General features: G+C 40.6%; 1 protein-coding gene across 3 annotated transcripts in view; it reads left to right on the top strand.

Annotated features, from left to right (window-relative positions):
- Positions 1-16558, top strand: part of cobll1b (cordon-bleu WH2 repeat protein-like 1b) — a 265209-nt gene that overhangs the window by 197496 nt on the left and 51155 nt on the right. For all 3 annotated transcript variants that reach the window (XM_084309730.1, XM_084309732.1, XM_084309731.1), the window contains one exon: positions 2110-2317. In XM_084309730.1, coding sequence (XP_084165856.1) covers positions 2110-2317 — 208 coding nt within the window. The remainder of the gene's footprint in view (positions 1-2109; positions 2318-16558) is intronic.

The following is a 16558-nucleotide window of genomic DNA, read 5'->3' as shown; positions in this document are numbered from 1 at the left end:
TTATACATTATTGTCGACTTTTTGAAACCTTCTTAACATAAATCAGAATATAGCTCTGTTTTACCAACATTACTAATGTAATGAATCATGTATACTATCAACTGTATTGTCTATATCTGTATATCCCCTACCTACTCTTACTAGTTACTCACCTGTACATTGTATATCAAGGTCAAGGTCATCTTTAAAACAACCGAGGTTGACCAAAGTGGTGCATGATACAAAGTACAAAAGTAATGTAAATACAATACTAATAAAAACACAAGATGCACAATTTACACAAACAGAAATAGTACTGCAAACAGACAGTACTACACATATAACAATATATTACAAGTACAACAGAATAATACAATGGGCAGTCAAAATAGAATAGATCAGTATATTACTATTGCACTTTACTGGTGCAAGAAATTAAGCAAGCCAATCTTGGTATTCCAATAGATAATATAATCCCGATTCCTAAGTATTTTATTGTACGCTGATGATATTGTTCTGTTTGCAGAAAATGAAGCAAATTTACAAAACATGTTGAATATTATGAGTTCTTGCTGCATGAAATGGAGACTTGCGATTAACAGTGAAAAAACACAGATTATGCACTTCAGGAAAAAACATGAACAGCAGAGTAGCCATACATTTTAATTTGGACCAACGCCCCTCATTTACACACATTCTTATAAATATCTTGGCTTCACCTTTAATGAGTACATGAGCTTCATAGAAGGAAGGAAAATAATGTCTGAGTCAGCAGGAAGGGCGCCAGGGGGTGTGTTGATTAAAATGAAAGTGTGCACTGACCTTGGGTTTTCAACATTTACACAATTATTTGATTCAATGATGGGTTCTGTTTTATTTTATGCTGCTGGAGTATGGGGTTTTGATGATGCACCTGAATGTAATGCTATCCAGAACCGGGCCATAAGATACTTTTTAGGAGTCCATAAATACACACCAAAAGGAGCTATAGAAGGGGACATGGGGTGGGACTCTTGCTTGGTCAAGCAAAAAGGTGAAATGGTGAGGTTATGGAACCGCCTGGTCCAGCTGCCAAATGACAGGCTGACAAAAAAGATTTTTAACTGGGACAGAGCACACGGTCATCCCTGGTTGAGAGAGATGTCCATGATTTTTATGAACAATCTGCAGTGTAAGGTTCACATAATTAAAACAAAATAATCAACAATCCATCAATATACAAAATATATTGTAATACAAAATTTGTATTTTACTGAACCTTATGTAATGTTAAACTTAAAGAGAAGACGGAGGTCTCTGTGTGCCCAGTTGAGGTCTGGCACCCTGCTATTGGCTGTGGAAGTGGGTAGATTCCAAGGTAAACCTGAGGAGGAGCGGTTGTGTGTTCTATGTGATGTGGGAGTGGTGGAGGATGAATATCCTTTTGTTTTTCACTGCCCTTTGTACACCGCTTTGAGGAGGGCTTTATTTGAGAAAATTCAAATTGTAAATCCGGATTTGTTTTGGCAGTCTGAGAGTTGTATGTTGAGTTGTTTTTTTGTGGAGGACATCTTCAGTTTTGCAGGATCTTTGGAGAAAGCATGGCACTTGAGACAAAACACACTATATCCTATATAATTGTATTTGAATTCCTCTTGTTTCTTTGTTTATATTCATTGCATACAGCTTGTGTTATATTACGTTTTATTGTATTTTCTTGTATTTTCTTGTTCTTGTGGCCATCTTGGTCTATATGTCATTTGTCAAGTAATTGGTCAAGTATATTATTATATACTTATTGTTATGTGTCTTGTAAGCCCATAGGGCTGGGCATACACCTGTATGTAAGACACGGAAATAAAAAACATCAAATCAAATCAAATCAGTTCCATTTGCACTCTGATTGGATGCCTCTTTTTGTTCATATTGTACTTGTGCTGTATAATGACAATATATTGGAATCTAATCTAATCTAAAAACCAAAACATGTCTCCATATCTAGTTTCTATTTTTTTGTGTTGTGTGGCTGCCAGTTTGTTTACAATTGGGTCGCCAATTGTGCCTTTAAGTTCTACCAGTTTGTTTACGCTTGAATCGCTGATTGTGCCTTTAAGTACCTACTGTTCCTTCCTCCCCGCCCGTGTCTTTCAGCAAACCCATGATGGACCTACTGGTGATGCTGTGTGCCAAGTATCACCTGAGTCCGTCCAGCCACACCTTAGAGTTAGTCACCACCAATAGAAACCACATCAAGTTCAAACCCAACGCCCTGATCGGAACCCTGGAGGCGGAGAGGATCCTACTGAAGCCCAAAGGAGTGGAGGAGAAGAGCAGGAAGACCGGGCCGCAGATGCCTGAGGTACGACTCACACCGGAGACGCTGACAGATACTGGAGGCATGAGCTGTGAAAGCTGCCAGTACCACCCAGTGATGCAGACGTGTGTATAAGATAAGATAAATTGAGATGAGATAATATGAGATGAGATTAGGGATGCTCGATATTGGCTTTTTTACCGATACCGATATACCGATATTGTCCAACTCTTAATTTCCGATACCGATATCAACCGATACCGATATATGCAGGGTTTCCCCCGCCAAAAAACGGAATAATTTCAGGTAATTAACATTACATATGTCTTGTTGTGGAATTAACATAACATTATGCATACTTTTTTTTTTTTTTGTATTATTATTATTATTGCAAAACAAAAATTATTAAAAGTCAGTACTCAACACACAATGCATAATGAAACTAACAATTAAGGTGGCTAAAATGACATGCAAGTACAGAAACAGAAAACAAAAAAAAAGTCTATAATAATATTTTACCGTATACAGTGTATATCCAACGAAATTACCAATTATACCAATGCCTTATACAGGATATACCCCTAATACCTATTATCTAAAACCCTACACATTATGCTCCAGCTCGAACCCCCCCCCTCCCGGACCCCTCCTTGGATAGTACCTCCATTATCCCTCACTCCTAACCAGACACTACCATTATAAGCTAGCTTTTATTCTCTCCACCACTTCTAACCACATTGACATTTTGGATTCGTTGAGACCCAGAATTCTTGCTGTAGATCTTTCTTGATAAATCACATCGAGATATGTAAGAAACCAAACCTTCCGGCACATTTTTTCCGGTTGAAACCAGCGTGATGCAATCAGTTTTTTAGCTACTGTGATACCCGATAAAACCAATCTCTTTAGCTGTGGATTTACTGCAAACTCAAAAACATCATTCAATAGTAATACAGAGGGGTGTACTGGTATATTCCAAGATACGAGTTTTGATAATTGATGGGTCACATCTTTCCAGAATGCCTTAACTGGTGGGCAGTCCCAATACATGTGCATAAATGTCCCTTCGTCTCCATTTGTACATTGGGAGCATTTTGAGTCTTGTTTAAGACCCATTCTGTTCAGTCTTATAGGAGTCAAGTATGTCCTGTGAATATAGTTAAGATTGATTTGTTGATGGTCCGGGTTCCTTGATGTAAGACGGACATTTGCCCATGCTCCTTGCCAATCAAAGTCACTTTCCAGGTCTGGTATATCCCTCCTCCAGACAGAGTCTAGTTGGAGGGTTTCATACAAGGACGTTAGTAATTGATAATAAAAACCTGATACAAAACCTCTCGATGTCTCTCTTTCATAGAAGAATTTGTGGTATCTGTGGTGTTCAACTGGTATGTCTAATGGAACACCGTGAGACTTCAAACATAGCAGTAACTGTATGTAAAAAAGCCATGTGGACCCGGTGAGATTAAACTTTGTGCATATTTCTCCATAACTACAAAAACCCTGGTTGTTAAAAACATCCCCTAATGAGTGTATGCCTTGCTCTTCCCATATAGGGAATCTTATAGGACGTTTTTCAATTAAGAGTGCATTGTTATTGAATAAGGGAGTGTGATTATGCCATTTTTGTGGGTTAGGATATTTTTTTTGTGTTTCACGCCATATCCGGATCGCATGGGTAATTATGGGGCCAAATTTCCGCTCACAGTGCTTGATTGGTAGTTTAGTGTGTGCTATGTCCTTCAGTCTATGTGGGGCTACTATGTTTTCTTCCAATTTTCTCCAGGATACTAATGCTTGGGGATCAAACCATATTGTCAATGGTCTTAATGTGTACGCCTTAAAATATTGGAAAAAATCTGGAACTGCCATGCCACCGTCTGCTTTATTTCTCTGTGCGGTGGATCTTTTTATGCGTGGTGGTTTGTTATTCCAAATAAATTTGTATGTGGAGGAGTGTAATCTTTTCCAGTAACCCTCTGGAGGGGGTAACGGTAGCATTGAACTGATGAAGTTGATTCTAGGTAGTACATCCATCTTAACTATTGATACCCTTGCCTGTACTGAGTTTTTAAATTTTGCCCACCTGTCCAGGTCGTCTTTGATTTTGTTCTGTATTTTTGTGTAATTGTGCTTCACCGTTTGTCTTATGGTGGGAAATATTTCCACACCCAAGCATCTAAAATGTTTTACCATAGGTATCTCACATGGGAGTGTTGTATCTTTTTTTGCATGGGTGTTAAGTGGAAGGAAAGCCGACTTCGGCCAATTTATTTTAAATCCCGATAAATCACCAAAGTTCTCAATCAACTTGAGTAGATGAGGCAATGTGGTGTTGGGGCTTTGCATGAACAATATTACGTCGTCCGCATATAAACTAATTTTATGTTGTGTGCCCTTGATTACGATTGGTTCTATGGATTGGGATTGTCTTATATATTGTGCTAAAGGCTCTAATGATAGATCGAATAGTCCGGGACTAAGAGGGCAACCCTGTCTGGCTGAGCGTGATACTGGAAAGATTTTGGAGATGAATGTACCTGTTGTAATCATGGCCGATGGGTCTTTGTATAATACTTTAATCATATCAATGAATCCTTTTCCTAACCCCATCCTTTCTAATACTGCCCATAGATACGACCATTCCAGCCTGTCAAAGGCTTTCATAGCATCCAGGGACAGCATCGCCTTAGGTATGGTGTCTTCCTTGTCTGCATCTAGTACGTGCAGTATTCGTCTTATGTTATCAGTGATCAGGCGACCTCTTATGAAGCCAGTTTGGTCCGGATGAACTAAAGACGTCATATGCTTTTGTAATCTGATGGCTAATACCTTAGAGTACAGTTTGACATCGGTTCCGAGGAGGCTTAAGGGTCTGTAACTACCGCACTCGGTGGGGTCTTTGTCCTTTTTGAGAAGGACTGAAATGAGTGCAATATTGTCGTTTTTATGGAAGCTCCCCTCCTTGACTGAGTATAAGATCATATTTAGTAATAAGGGTCCAATTATGTCCCAACAAGAAAGGTACATTTCTGATGGGATACCGTCTCTTCCAGGAGCCTTACCATTTTGCATTTCGGATATGGCCTTCTTGAGTTCCTCTAGTGTGATCGGTGTTTCTAACTGTTTAGCGTCATCCTCTGAAAGTTTAGGGAGAATAATTTGATTAAGATGTGTCCATTTTGTTTTGATCGAAGGTCGTTTCTGATTTATATAAGTCGGAGTAGAATTATTTGAATGTATCGTTTATTATTTTGGGGTCTGTTTCAAGTACTTGTTGTGTTCTAATGGCAGTTATATCTGCAAATTTTGCATTAATTCTTAATCGCATGGCTAATAGGTGACTAGGTTTAGAACCTTGGGAGTACTGCTGTTGTCTTGTGCTGCGTATTTGCATTTCCGATTGTTGTCTGTATATGGCATTGATCTCTGTTTTTAGTACGTTAACTTGATTTTCTAGTCTAGTTGAGTTGTTGTATTTTAAAGAATTAAATAACGTTGAGTAAAGCGTTTCCAGTTCAGACAGTTTTGTGCATTGATTCTTGCGCATTATGGAGGAAAATCTATCAGTGAAATCCTTGATCGTACCCTTTACCGACATCCATATTATTCTGGGGTCTTGCACCGAGTTTGCATTCTCCCGTAGGAATACTGTGAGAGCTTCTTTGAGTTGTGTAATGAATTCCTTGTTATTAAGCAGCATCGAATTAAAACGTCATCTTGGGGCCCGGGAAGATAGTATACCAAATGTTGCTTTTAGGAGTAAATAACAGTGATCTGATAGTGCATTGGGTATCATTTCCACTTCATATTTATCAAATAGTCTCGGGGATGCAAAGACATAATCAATTCTGGATAATGTGTTATGTCTCGCCGATCGACAAGAGTACTTTCGGGTTGTGGGATTAAATGAACGCCATAAATCATTTACACCTGTAATCTTTGACCAATCCTTTAATGCTTTAGATGAATTTTTTTGTTCGCTGGAAAAGGCGAGGTAAGATTTGTCCATCCTTGGATTCCAAATGGCATTAAAATCCGCACCTATTATAAATGAGTAATCGGGATGGTTTAACATTTCATCGGTTAGTGTAGTGAAGAAACCCTCTTCGTACAAATTTGGGGCATATACCGCTGCCAACGCTATTTTCCTGTTATTGTGTACAATCCTAGCTATAGTTATACGCCCATCCGCATCCGACCATACCCCCTTTAATTCAATATTTAACTTACGTCTGACGACTATGGCTACACCTCGAGTTCTCGTACCAAAAGAAGAGTGACTAATATTATGATATGTGTTATCCGCTAACGTATCTATGTCTTCCTCTAAAATGTGCGTTTCGCTTAGTAGAGCCACGTCCACATGTTCTTTTTTCATCAGTGTGAGCACGCTTTTGCGTTTGTGTTGTTTGTTTATCCCACCAGTGTTCCATATCATTATATTCAAACTAGCCATAATCTATACATGTTTTTGTGTAGTTTTTGGTAATGCTTCTAGAGTGCGAAGCTACAATAGATGTACATCCAATTATTGAGGTCCCGTTGAGAGCCAAGCTTAAAAACATATATATATACAAATAAAAATCCCCTTTTTTCCCCTCACCCAGAGAGTCGTACAGGCCTGTGTTCCAAAAACACATCCTCCGCGTATGACTCCCTCCCTTAGGCCACCGGATTGCCCAAACTGAGCTTTGTAATCCTAATCTTCCTATGCTAATTGCCATAGGATCTAACATTTTCATTCTAATTCAATAGAATGTCGCTTTTGGTCTTGCGCCTTCCCTTACTGTAATGAAATATTATGAAAAATGAAAAAAAAAAAGAAAAAAAAACACTTTCATCGATATATTCATTTGAACCTTCTACTAACTTATGTAGGAAACATCAGAAAAAAGGAAAATATTGTAGAGAAACATTAACACCTTAATATGAAGAACAATGGGAAAGAACAATGTAAGATAAAAGAGAAAAAAAAAGGAGTGAGAGATAGAATAAAACTCAACGTGGAGAAGCCACTAGAACAGAATTGAGTAAATAGATAAAAGAGAAAAACAGAGACTTTTAGAGCTACAATGTGCCAATCTCTACATCAGTGGAGGGATTATTTAAATTATTAGAATAACCTTGTTGTGCTCATACGTTTAGGTGTGGTTGATTTTTTTTTAAAGTCTTATTAAGGCCTGATTAAATTTCAGTCAATTGATCATATGCTTATGCTTATACACACCGGATGTTAATGTTAGAGTTGCAGGCCTTCGTTGTAATGGTGCATTATATTCTAGAAGGTTGTAGAATACACTAGTATATACTAACAGACTGCTGTTATGTTCCAGAATGATCTTCCTACCCAGGGTTCATGACTGCTAGTATTTTCGGGATATTTCTAAGTGACCCAGAGCAGTCGAGCGATGAGCCCACAATATTCCAGATTGTTCTTAGTGTCAATGATATATTCTTGTCTCCACGGAGACAGCAAGGGTCGATGGAGGGTTCCCCCTCTTGGGGGGGCCCTCCAAGAGAGGAGACGATGTTTGTATTGTGATTGTATGACAAGAGGAGCAGAGAAGAAGGAGACAGAGATGATAGAAATGTGTTTTGAAGATGAGAAGAAGAAGAGGAGTGTAAACTTTCTCAAGTGTGGGCGAAGCAAGAATTGTGGAGGGCAGTAATACGCCACGATGCGTCTACACTGCCGGAAATTCAAATAAGAAGAAGAAGAAGAAGACCAGAGGTCTGAAAATATAATGCATTACGGATCATATTATACACATTATGCCTTGGTGTAGCCGGCATGCATATCATCTGTTACTTTTGTTGAGCCCGGATAAAGTCATTCTAATACTGATATACACAGAGAAAGAGAGAGATGAGAAGGCTTAGCTGTTGTTCGACAGTATCGCTCTGCCTTGGGGGTTCTGCTCCATGTAGATTCCAGTATTCCTCTGCTTCTTTAGGTGTGTGTAATCCTACCCTACGGCCGTCACTGCCCACGATCGATAATAGCGCTGGGTATACTAGCCTTGGTTTGAGGCCAGACTTGAACAATTTCTGCATCACCTCCTTGTAGGGGAAACGCTGAGCGATGGCCTCTTTGCAAAGATCCTCGTAGATAAATATTGGGTTTTCACCATGTTTCAGCTTTCCCCTTTGGTTGCGAGCAATTTTGATGATGTCATCTCTTATTGCCGTCTTGCGCAGAGTAACAATGATGACTCTTGGTCCGTTGCTTCTTTGATCCCGAGTACCGATTCTGTAAGCTTGGTCCACTATCGGCTCTGTGTTTAGAAAGCTGTTACCCAAAATCTCTGATAGCACTGTTGGAAACTTGTCGTCTGCGCAATTGACTGCTTCATCAAGTCCTACAATGCGGATGTTATTTCGCTTGTAGTAGCGTTGGGTTTCGAGTAGCCTCTCCATCGCTTCATCTTTAACTTCTTGTATTTTCCTCCGGCATGCCTCTTCCACCCTTTTTATCTCCTTTGTTACCTCTGTCATACCAACATTGATGGTGTTCTCGTTCTCTTTGACTGCCTGTGTAATTTCTGTCACCGTATTCTCCACTGTCGTGATTCGCATGGACTGTACAGCGACCGCTTTCATAACTTCTTCTAATTTAGCATCGATGTGTTCGAATTTAGTATCGATGTGTGCGACGTGTAATTTGAAAGCTACCATCTGTTCCTTAATCAGATCCTTGATCAGGCTAGTCAGGGAGTTAAAGTCGGGTTGTGTAATTACACTGCCAGTGCCAGTTGATATTGTAGCTGCAGTGATGGGGCCGACGGGTTTGTTGGCTATTATCTTCTCAATATCCTCTGCTTTGTCCTTCACGCTACTTTTTCCTGTCGTTCCCGTTGTGTTGTCCTCTATTGTCTCCATCTCGGAGCCAGTCGCCGATGTACCCGGTATATTCTCCGTTATATTCCCATCGGGGGTTGTCAGCAGCGGATCTGCCGGCGCGTCGCCTGTTGGTTTCTTGGAACGTGTATCAATCGTCGCCGTTGGATTCGCTGCTTCGTGTTTCTTTCTACCCTTTTTCTCATCCTTACCCCCCATGTTGAGTCTTTATGTCTTTTGATATAGTTAGTAGGAGTTCCTATCAATACATACAATGTGGTCTAATCTCTTTGGTATTTGTTAAAATAATGTTTTTGAACGAAATTAACGGTGACGGGAGCGGAGCTGTTACCAAATGCGTGTGCTACATATTGTAGCTAAACCGGAAGCTATGCATACTTTTGACAATAAATAAAATCTGAATTTGTTCTTACTTGCTTGCCTGGGTAAATAAAGGTTATAGAAATGTAAAAAAATAAAAATAAATATTATTTTATTTTTTTAACCGATACCGACATTTTCCGATATCACATTTTAATGCCAATATCGGCCAATAATATCGGTAGGCCGATAATATCGGACATCCCTAGATGAGATGAGATAAGATGAGATGAGATGAGATACGATACGATAAATAAGATGAGATGGGATAAGATAAGACGAGATGAGATACGATAAGATAAGATATATGATAAGATACGATAAGATGAGATACGATACGTTACGATAAGATAAGATATGATTTAAGAGGATATAAGATAAGATATTATAAGATAAGATACGATAGGCAGCTGGGTGGCGCAGCAGAGATTGCGCTCGTCACCAATGCAAGAGACTCCGGTCTCGAATCCGGGTGTCAGCATTGCCTCCAGCTTGGTCCGGCCATCATACTGGCGCAATTGGCAGAGTCAGCGGGTGGAATTCGATGGGTGGTAATCTGGACGTTGTGGACAGCGACTCCTACAGGTTGGTTGGGGGACGCCTGCACAGCAGAGACAGGAAATAGCGGGGGTAGTGTGAGCCTCCCACACGTTACACCTCGCCAATGAGAGTCCGCGCTGGCAGGTGAAAAGATGTGACAGGCTGCCTCCTTGTGTACCGGAGGGGACACGTGATGCAAGGCTTCTATCCTCCCTACAACCGACCAGTGGGGGGCATATGCGAGCAATGTTCAAGACAGGGGAGGGGAGAATTGGAAACACGAAATTGGGATGGGAGAAAAATAGAAAATAAGGAGAAAAAGTAAAAAAAATTTAAAAAGATAAGATACGATAAGATAAGATACGATATTCCTTTATTGATCCCCTCAATATGTATATATATTAGGGCTGCACGATTTTGGTAAATAATCTAATTGCGACAGATATTGCGATTGCGATTAAATTTGCGATTATAATATTCTTTTTTTTAAGCAGCCCCACAGAGGTTTATTGTAAAATGCGGCTTGCATCTGGCCTACGCGGTGGGTCTTTTCAGGACACAGAGCCTGAAAATTTTTCTTTTTACCTCGGAATCGATACCGGTACCCAACGGTACCTTTTTTTCTGTACTCTACTCTCCCTCTCTGAAGTCTAAACTTCACAACACAATCTAAAACCTTACCTCCCTCTCCTAAACCGATCTTGTATCTCAATGGGACTTCCTGGTTAAATAAATATAAAAAAATATATAAAAAAATTGCGATTTTTAATTTTTAATTTTTTGATAATTGCATCATTCCAAATCGCGATTTCGATTTAAAATCGATTAATCGTTCAGCCCTAGTCTCCGTTTAACACGGAAAGCATAATTTCTAAGAAAATCAACAATATAATATAGATCTCAAGGCTACATCTACATCTCAAGTAGTGGTCTGCAAGGGCCTTGAAATAAAGCCCGAGCCCTGCCCGAGCCCTTGAACTTCAGGCCCTGCCCGAAAATAAGCCCGACTGTAAATAATATTTTAAGCCCTAGCCTGCGTGAAAACCAGAAAAAAATTATTATTATTATTATTATTAAAATATATTTTTTTTTGTATTTGTTTTAAATATTCGAAACACGGTTTTATATGAACGTAATAAATAAACAAAACTAAGAAGCATTTACATAGCCTGTTTCGCAATGCCGTCTCTCCCAGTGCTCGCTTATATAGACTGACTCACACTGTCACACATCAGCCTCGTAAAACGTATTGAAGGCTATAGAATCTTCTTTGACACACGCACACACACACACACACGACACACAATAGCCTACTCAGTCAAACAAACAAACAGAAAACAGAAATCAGATTTCGAGCAGAGCAATGTAATGAAAATCACAACAAAACAAGTAGCAGTCGCGACCCAGCAAATAGTAAACATCACTCACCAGACGTCAGCAACGCGTTGAACACCGTTAACAAAACCGGCTACATACATCCCAAGAACAAATTAAAACGTTCGCCAACTGGCTATATTCCAACACAACCAATCGAGTTGAACTTGTCCCCTGAGTTCTCTCTGCGCGCTGCAGTAATTACATCCAAATGTTTCTCTGGCGCAAAAGAGAAAGCGAATCTTAAAACGAAGGTTATCATATAACCCTAGTTATATGAAAAAAAAAAAAAAAACGCAATAAAAAAATAAAAAACGGCGGTGCCCGGGCCCGGCCGAGCCCGAATTATTTATTAAAAAAAAAGCCCTACCCAGCCCGAACCCGCCAGGCCGGGCCGGGCCCCGTCGGGCCTGGGCAAGGTTGCAGTGCACTAATCTCAAGGCTGTGATCCAACTGAAAATAAATGGGTATAATTATATCCCCAAATGAAACCCATCTGAAACAAGTACCTTTTTTAGGGCTGCGTGATTAATAGAGTTTCGATTACAATTTTTACTTCTCACAATCATGAAAACAAGATGATCTAGATATAAATTATTATTGTGCGGCATGCCGTATTATTATTATTATGTTTTTAGGGCATTTCTGCTTTATTATATAGGACAGTTTGTGACAGGAAGTCAGGGGTAGAGATAAGGGTGATGTATCAGGCAGGAAGTCAGGAGTAGAGATAAGGGTGATGTCTCAGGCCGGATTAAAAACCAGGATGTTGCCACCACATGGTATGCACTCTAGCGTGGTGAGCCTGTCATATTGACTAATTTGGTCTGATTTTGTGGGGCACCCTTCCTTCACATTGGTGCGCTCCACCCCTCCCCCCAAACAATAGGTTCAGCTTGTGTTGGAGAGGGAGGTCTTTGGTAACGTAGAGATGACAGAAAGGCAGCCCTTGGTTGAGGAGAAAGGTAAACAAATAAATCATTGCATATGATCTTCTCAAATCAATGAGTAATCATGTTTTAATAATCATGATTATGATTGTTGCCGTAATCGAGCAACCCTAGTACTTTTTCACGTCTCCTTGAGTTGGTTCCTCAAATGGTTACGTTTGCTTGAGATATTTTTACGTGAGTAACAGGGCTGCAACGATTAGTCGACATAATCCACGACGTCGATCATAAAAACTCGTCAACGCAGAATTTTTGCGTCGATGCGTCGTATAACATATTTCTTTGTGAAAGTGGCTTCTCAGACAAAGCAGAGGAACAGATTGGGCATTGAGCATGACCTCATAGTTGCTTTGTCTACCATCACCCCAGACTTTGAGACTCTTGTCAGGAGCAAACAACATCCCCAGTTATCCCATTAGTTCCCTGGGATGTTAAGCTAAGAAGTCTGCTAAGAAGGATATATTATTTATTATTATTATTATTATTATTATTATTATTATTATTATTATTATTATTATTATTATTATTATTATTATTATTATTATTATTATTATTATTATTATTATTATTATTATTATTATTATTATTATTATTATTATTATTATTATTATTATTATTATTTTATTTCATTGTTTTTAGCCCTAGTTGCACTTTTGTTGCAACCCCAGTTATCCCATTAGTTCCCCCAAACTTACTGTCGGTCTGTTATGTTAAGCTAAGAAGTCTGCTAAGAGCCCAGAAAAGGAGCCGCGCCCACAGGAAGCAGAGATGGAGGGTGTGACAGAAATAATCGTTAGATTAGTCGACTAATCGAAAAAATAATCGACAAATTAGTCGACTACCAAAATAATCGTTAGTTGCAGCCCTAGTGAGTAATATATAGATTTTAGTACAGATTTTACTCAACTAAAGTATAGATTTTAGTACAGCTTTTACTGTACTAAAATATAGATTTTAGTACAGATTTTACTCTACATTTAGATTTAGTAATTTAGCTGACACTTTTATCCAAAGCGACTTACAAGTTTTGTACGACAAGTCATCAGGAAGGGCACAACTCATTAGCTGAGTAACAATGTTCATCAAAGTGTTGAGTGCTACAGTGTAGGTTAGTTTATTAGGACAAGTGCATGACAGTAAGGTTAGTTAGGGTTAGATTTTTTTTTAAACTGTGGTGGGTAGTTCATTCCACCATTGTGGGGCCAGGACTGAGAAAAGGCAGGGTCTCCTTGATGACCCTCCCGGAGCTTGGATAGGAGTGGGTCTGAGACGGCCAGAAGATGCAGAACATAGGGGTCTTGAGGGTGTGTAGGTATAGACCATTGACCGGAGGTAGGCGGGAGAGGTTCCATTTGCCGCACGGTATGCCAGGTCGAGGGCCTTGAAGCAGATTCGTGCAGCAATGGGGAGTCAGTGCAGGTCCCTGAGAAGTGGGGTGACATGACTAGGAATAATTAATTGCTCCCTGGAATCGGGCAGGGTACCCTCCAGCTTCAAGACAGCATCAGTCACGCCCATTCTGAAGAAGCCTGGTCTGGACGCAGATGACCTTGGGAATTACCGGCCGATCTCCAACCTTCCTTTCCTGAGCAAGATCCTGGAAAGAGCAGTGGCCGCCCAACTCCACCAACACCTGTCCAACCATGAGCTCTATGAACCCTTTCAATCTGGCTTCAGGAAACACCACAGCACAGAGACTGCCCTCACCAAGGTCACCAATGACCTCTTCATTGCCTCCGACTCCGGTCACATCAGCCTCCTCAGCCTCCTGGATCTATCTGCAGCCTTTGACACGGTCTCCCATTCCATTCTCCTCAACCGCCTCTCTGACCACCTGGGTGTTACTGGGACCGCTCTCACCTGGTTCGAGTCCTACCTCACTGACTGAAAACAGTTAATCTCCATCTGCAACTCCACCGCCACCCCTGCCCCAGTCAACCAAGGTGTGCCGCAGGGCTCCGTTCTTGGTCCACTCCTCTTCACTATCTACATGATCCCCCTTGGTCACATCATCCGGAAACATGGTCTCAATTTCCACTCTTACGCTGATGACACTCAGCTCTACATCAGCACCTCACCCTCCACTCCTCTCCCCCCACAGCACCTCGTCAACTGTCTCCTTGACATCAAGGCCTGGATGTCATCCAATTTCCTGAAGCTAGATAGCAAGAAGACTGAGCTCATGGTTGTGGCCAAGCAGTCACTGCTCCGGAAGGTTGGAGACCTCCTTGAAGTGGATGGCTGCCTAATCCACCCTTCCCCAGAAGTTCGCAACCTGGGCGTCATACTGGACTCCACCCTCTCCTTTCATTACCACATAAAAACAATAACCAAATCAGCTTTTTTCCATCTCAGGAACATTTCCAGACTCCAGCCATCTCTCCCCGACTCCGTAGCACTCTCATCCACGCTTTCGTCACCTCCCGTCTTGACTACGCAAACTCTGTCCTCATAGGGCTACCCAGTAATGCCCTGAACAGGCTACAATATGTGCAAAATTCTGCTGCCAGGGTTCTCACCCTCACCAAGTCCTGGCACCACATCACCCCCACTCTCCCCACCCTGTTGGTCCCAGAGCCTTCTCTGTGGCCGCACCCACCCTCTGGAACTCACTCCCTCCAAACATCCGTAGTGCTACATCCCTGCACTCTTTCAAATCCCAACTCAAAACCCACCTTTTCACCAAATTTATAAATGACTGCCTGATATCCCCTTTTTTATTTTGTTTCTTTCTTTCTTTCCTTTTGATTAATATTGTGTTGTTACGTTGTTCCCTGTCCCCCTCCCTTAGCTGTTAAGCGCCTTGAGTCTCCTGAAAGGCGCTATATAAATTTAAGATAGTATTATTATTATTATGACACTCTACTAAAGTATAGATTTCAGTACAGATTTTACTTTACTAAAGTATAGATTTTAGTACAGATTTGACTGTTAAGTATAGATTTTCAGTATAGACTTTCAGTACTTGACCCACCAATGCGCTACACACAGGCCATGAAGACACACACACACACACACACACACACACACACACACACACACACACACACACACACACACACACACACATACACACACACACACACACACACACACACACACACACACACACAGGGCCGGACTGGGGAAATAATTCATACCGGGAGATATAGCGCGAAATATAGCCCCAATCAGGCCACTTTTTAAGCGGGGGGTCTGGGGGTCCCCCACCCGGACATTTTTAGTTACAAAGACTTAATTTCCTGCATTCTGGTGAATTTTAGTGCATGTGAATCACAAACTAATGAGCCAACAATTGCTTTGTACAATGTACTGTTATGAACCTCAAATAAAACTGTTGTGGCACTAGCAATGGTACTCTCTCCACCTTCAAAAAGAAAAAAGCAAGAGCACAACATATTTTTCTATTTACTATTATAATACAGTTAACCACTCTCTCCACCTATTCAAACAAGGCAAGAGCACAATACCATATTCACTTTACTGATGCACTACCCATCAACAGTTAAAATAGCCCTTTACACAAACATTAAATAACAGACCTTTCATTACAATACTATAATAACAGTAGCCACTGCCAGAATAGTGACACATGTATCACGTGTGGTGAGCATTGCGTTGTCTCAATCATTTTAACTATAAAATGAGCTCAAAGTATGAGCTCACTGACTGAAATGTCCAACAAAAAGCATCAATTGTCAAATAATATTGATCACATTAACTAGACTAGATGTTTTTGAGGAAATTAGAAAGGGAACAACAACTTAACCCTTGTGTCTGATCAGATACTTATTTTTTGATAACTTTGCAGTGATTATGATTGTAGCCAATGTGGCAAAGGTGTGTAATCTTTGAATTATCTTGGAATTATTTTGACTCTCTCTTTCATAAATTGTTTATTCAACTTCAGCCCCAATCATAACCACCACATATTGTTTTTTGTAATGTCAGATTTAACAACTCCTTTTGGGAGTGTGCCATCTGCCATTCCATTCGCCGCCTCCACTGTCAATCAGTTGTATCGCCTGGTCCCGCCTCCACCAATCACAAGCGGCAGCAGCTCCATTGTGTGTGTGTGTGATCCGAGGGAGAGTCAGATAGTTCTCCAACTCTGTCGCAGACAGTGAAATCCTGGTTGTTCTCCACCCACCTGGTTATCTAAAAACTATCGCGCCGCGCCGCCGCCACAACTAGAAACAAT

This window comes from Notolepis coatsorum (assembly GCF_963971535.1).
Source record: "Notolepis coatsorum genome assembly, chromosome: 3".
Classification (NCBI taxonomy): domain Eukaryota; kingdom Metazoa; phylum Chordata; class Actinopteri; order Aulopiformes; family Paralepididae; genus Notolepis; species Notolepis coatsorum.
Note: the sequence above shows the minus strand (reverse complement) of the source record. Positions and strands in the feature narration are given on the sequence as shown.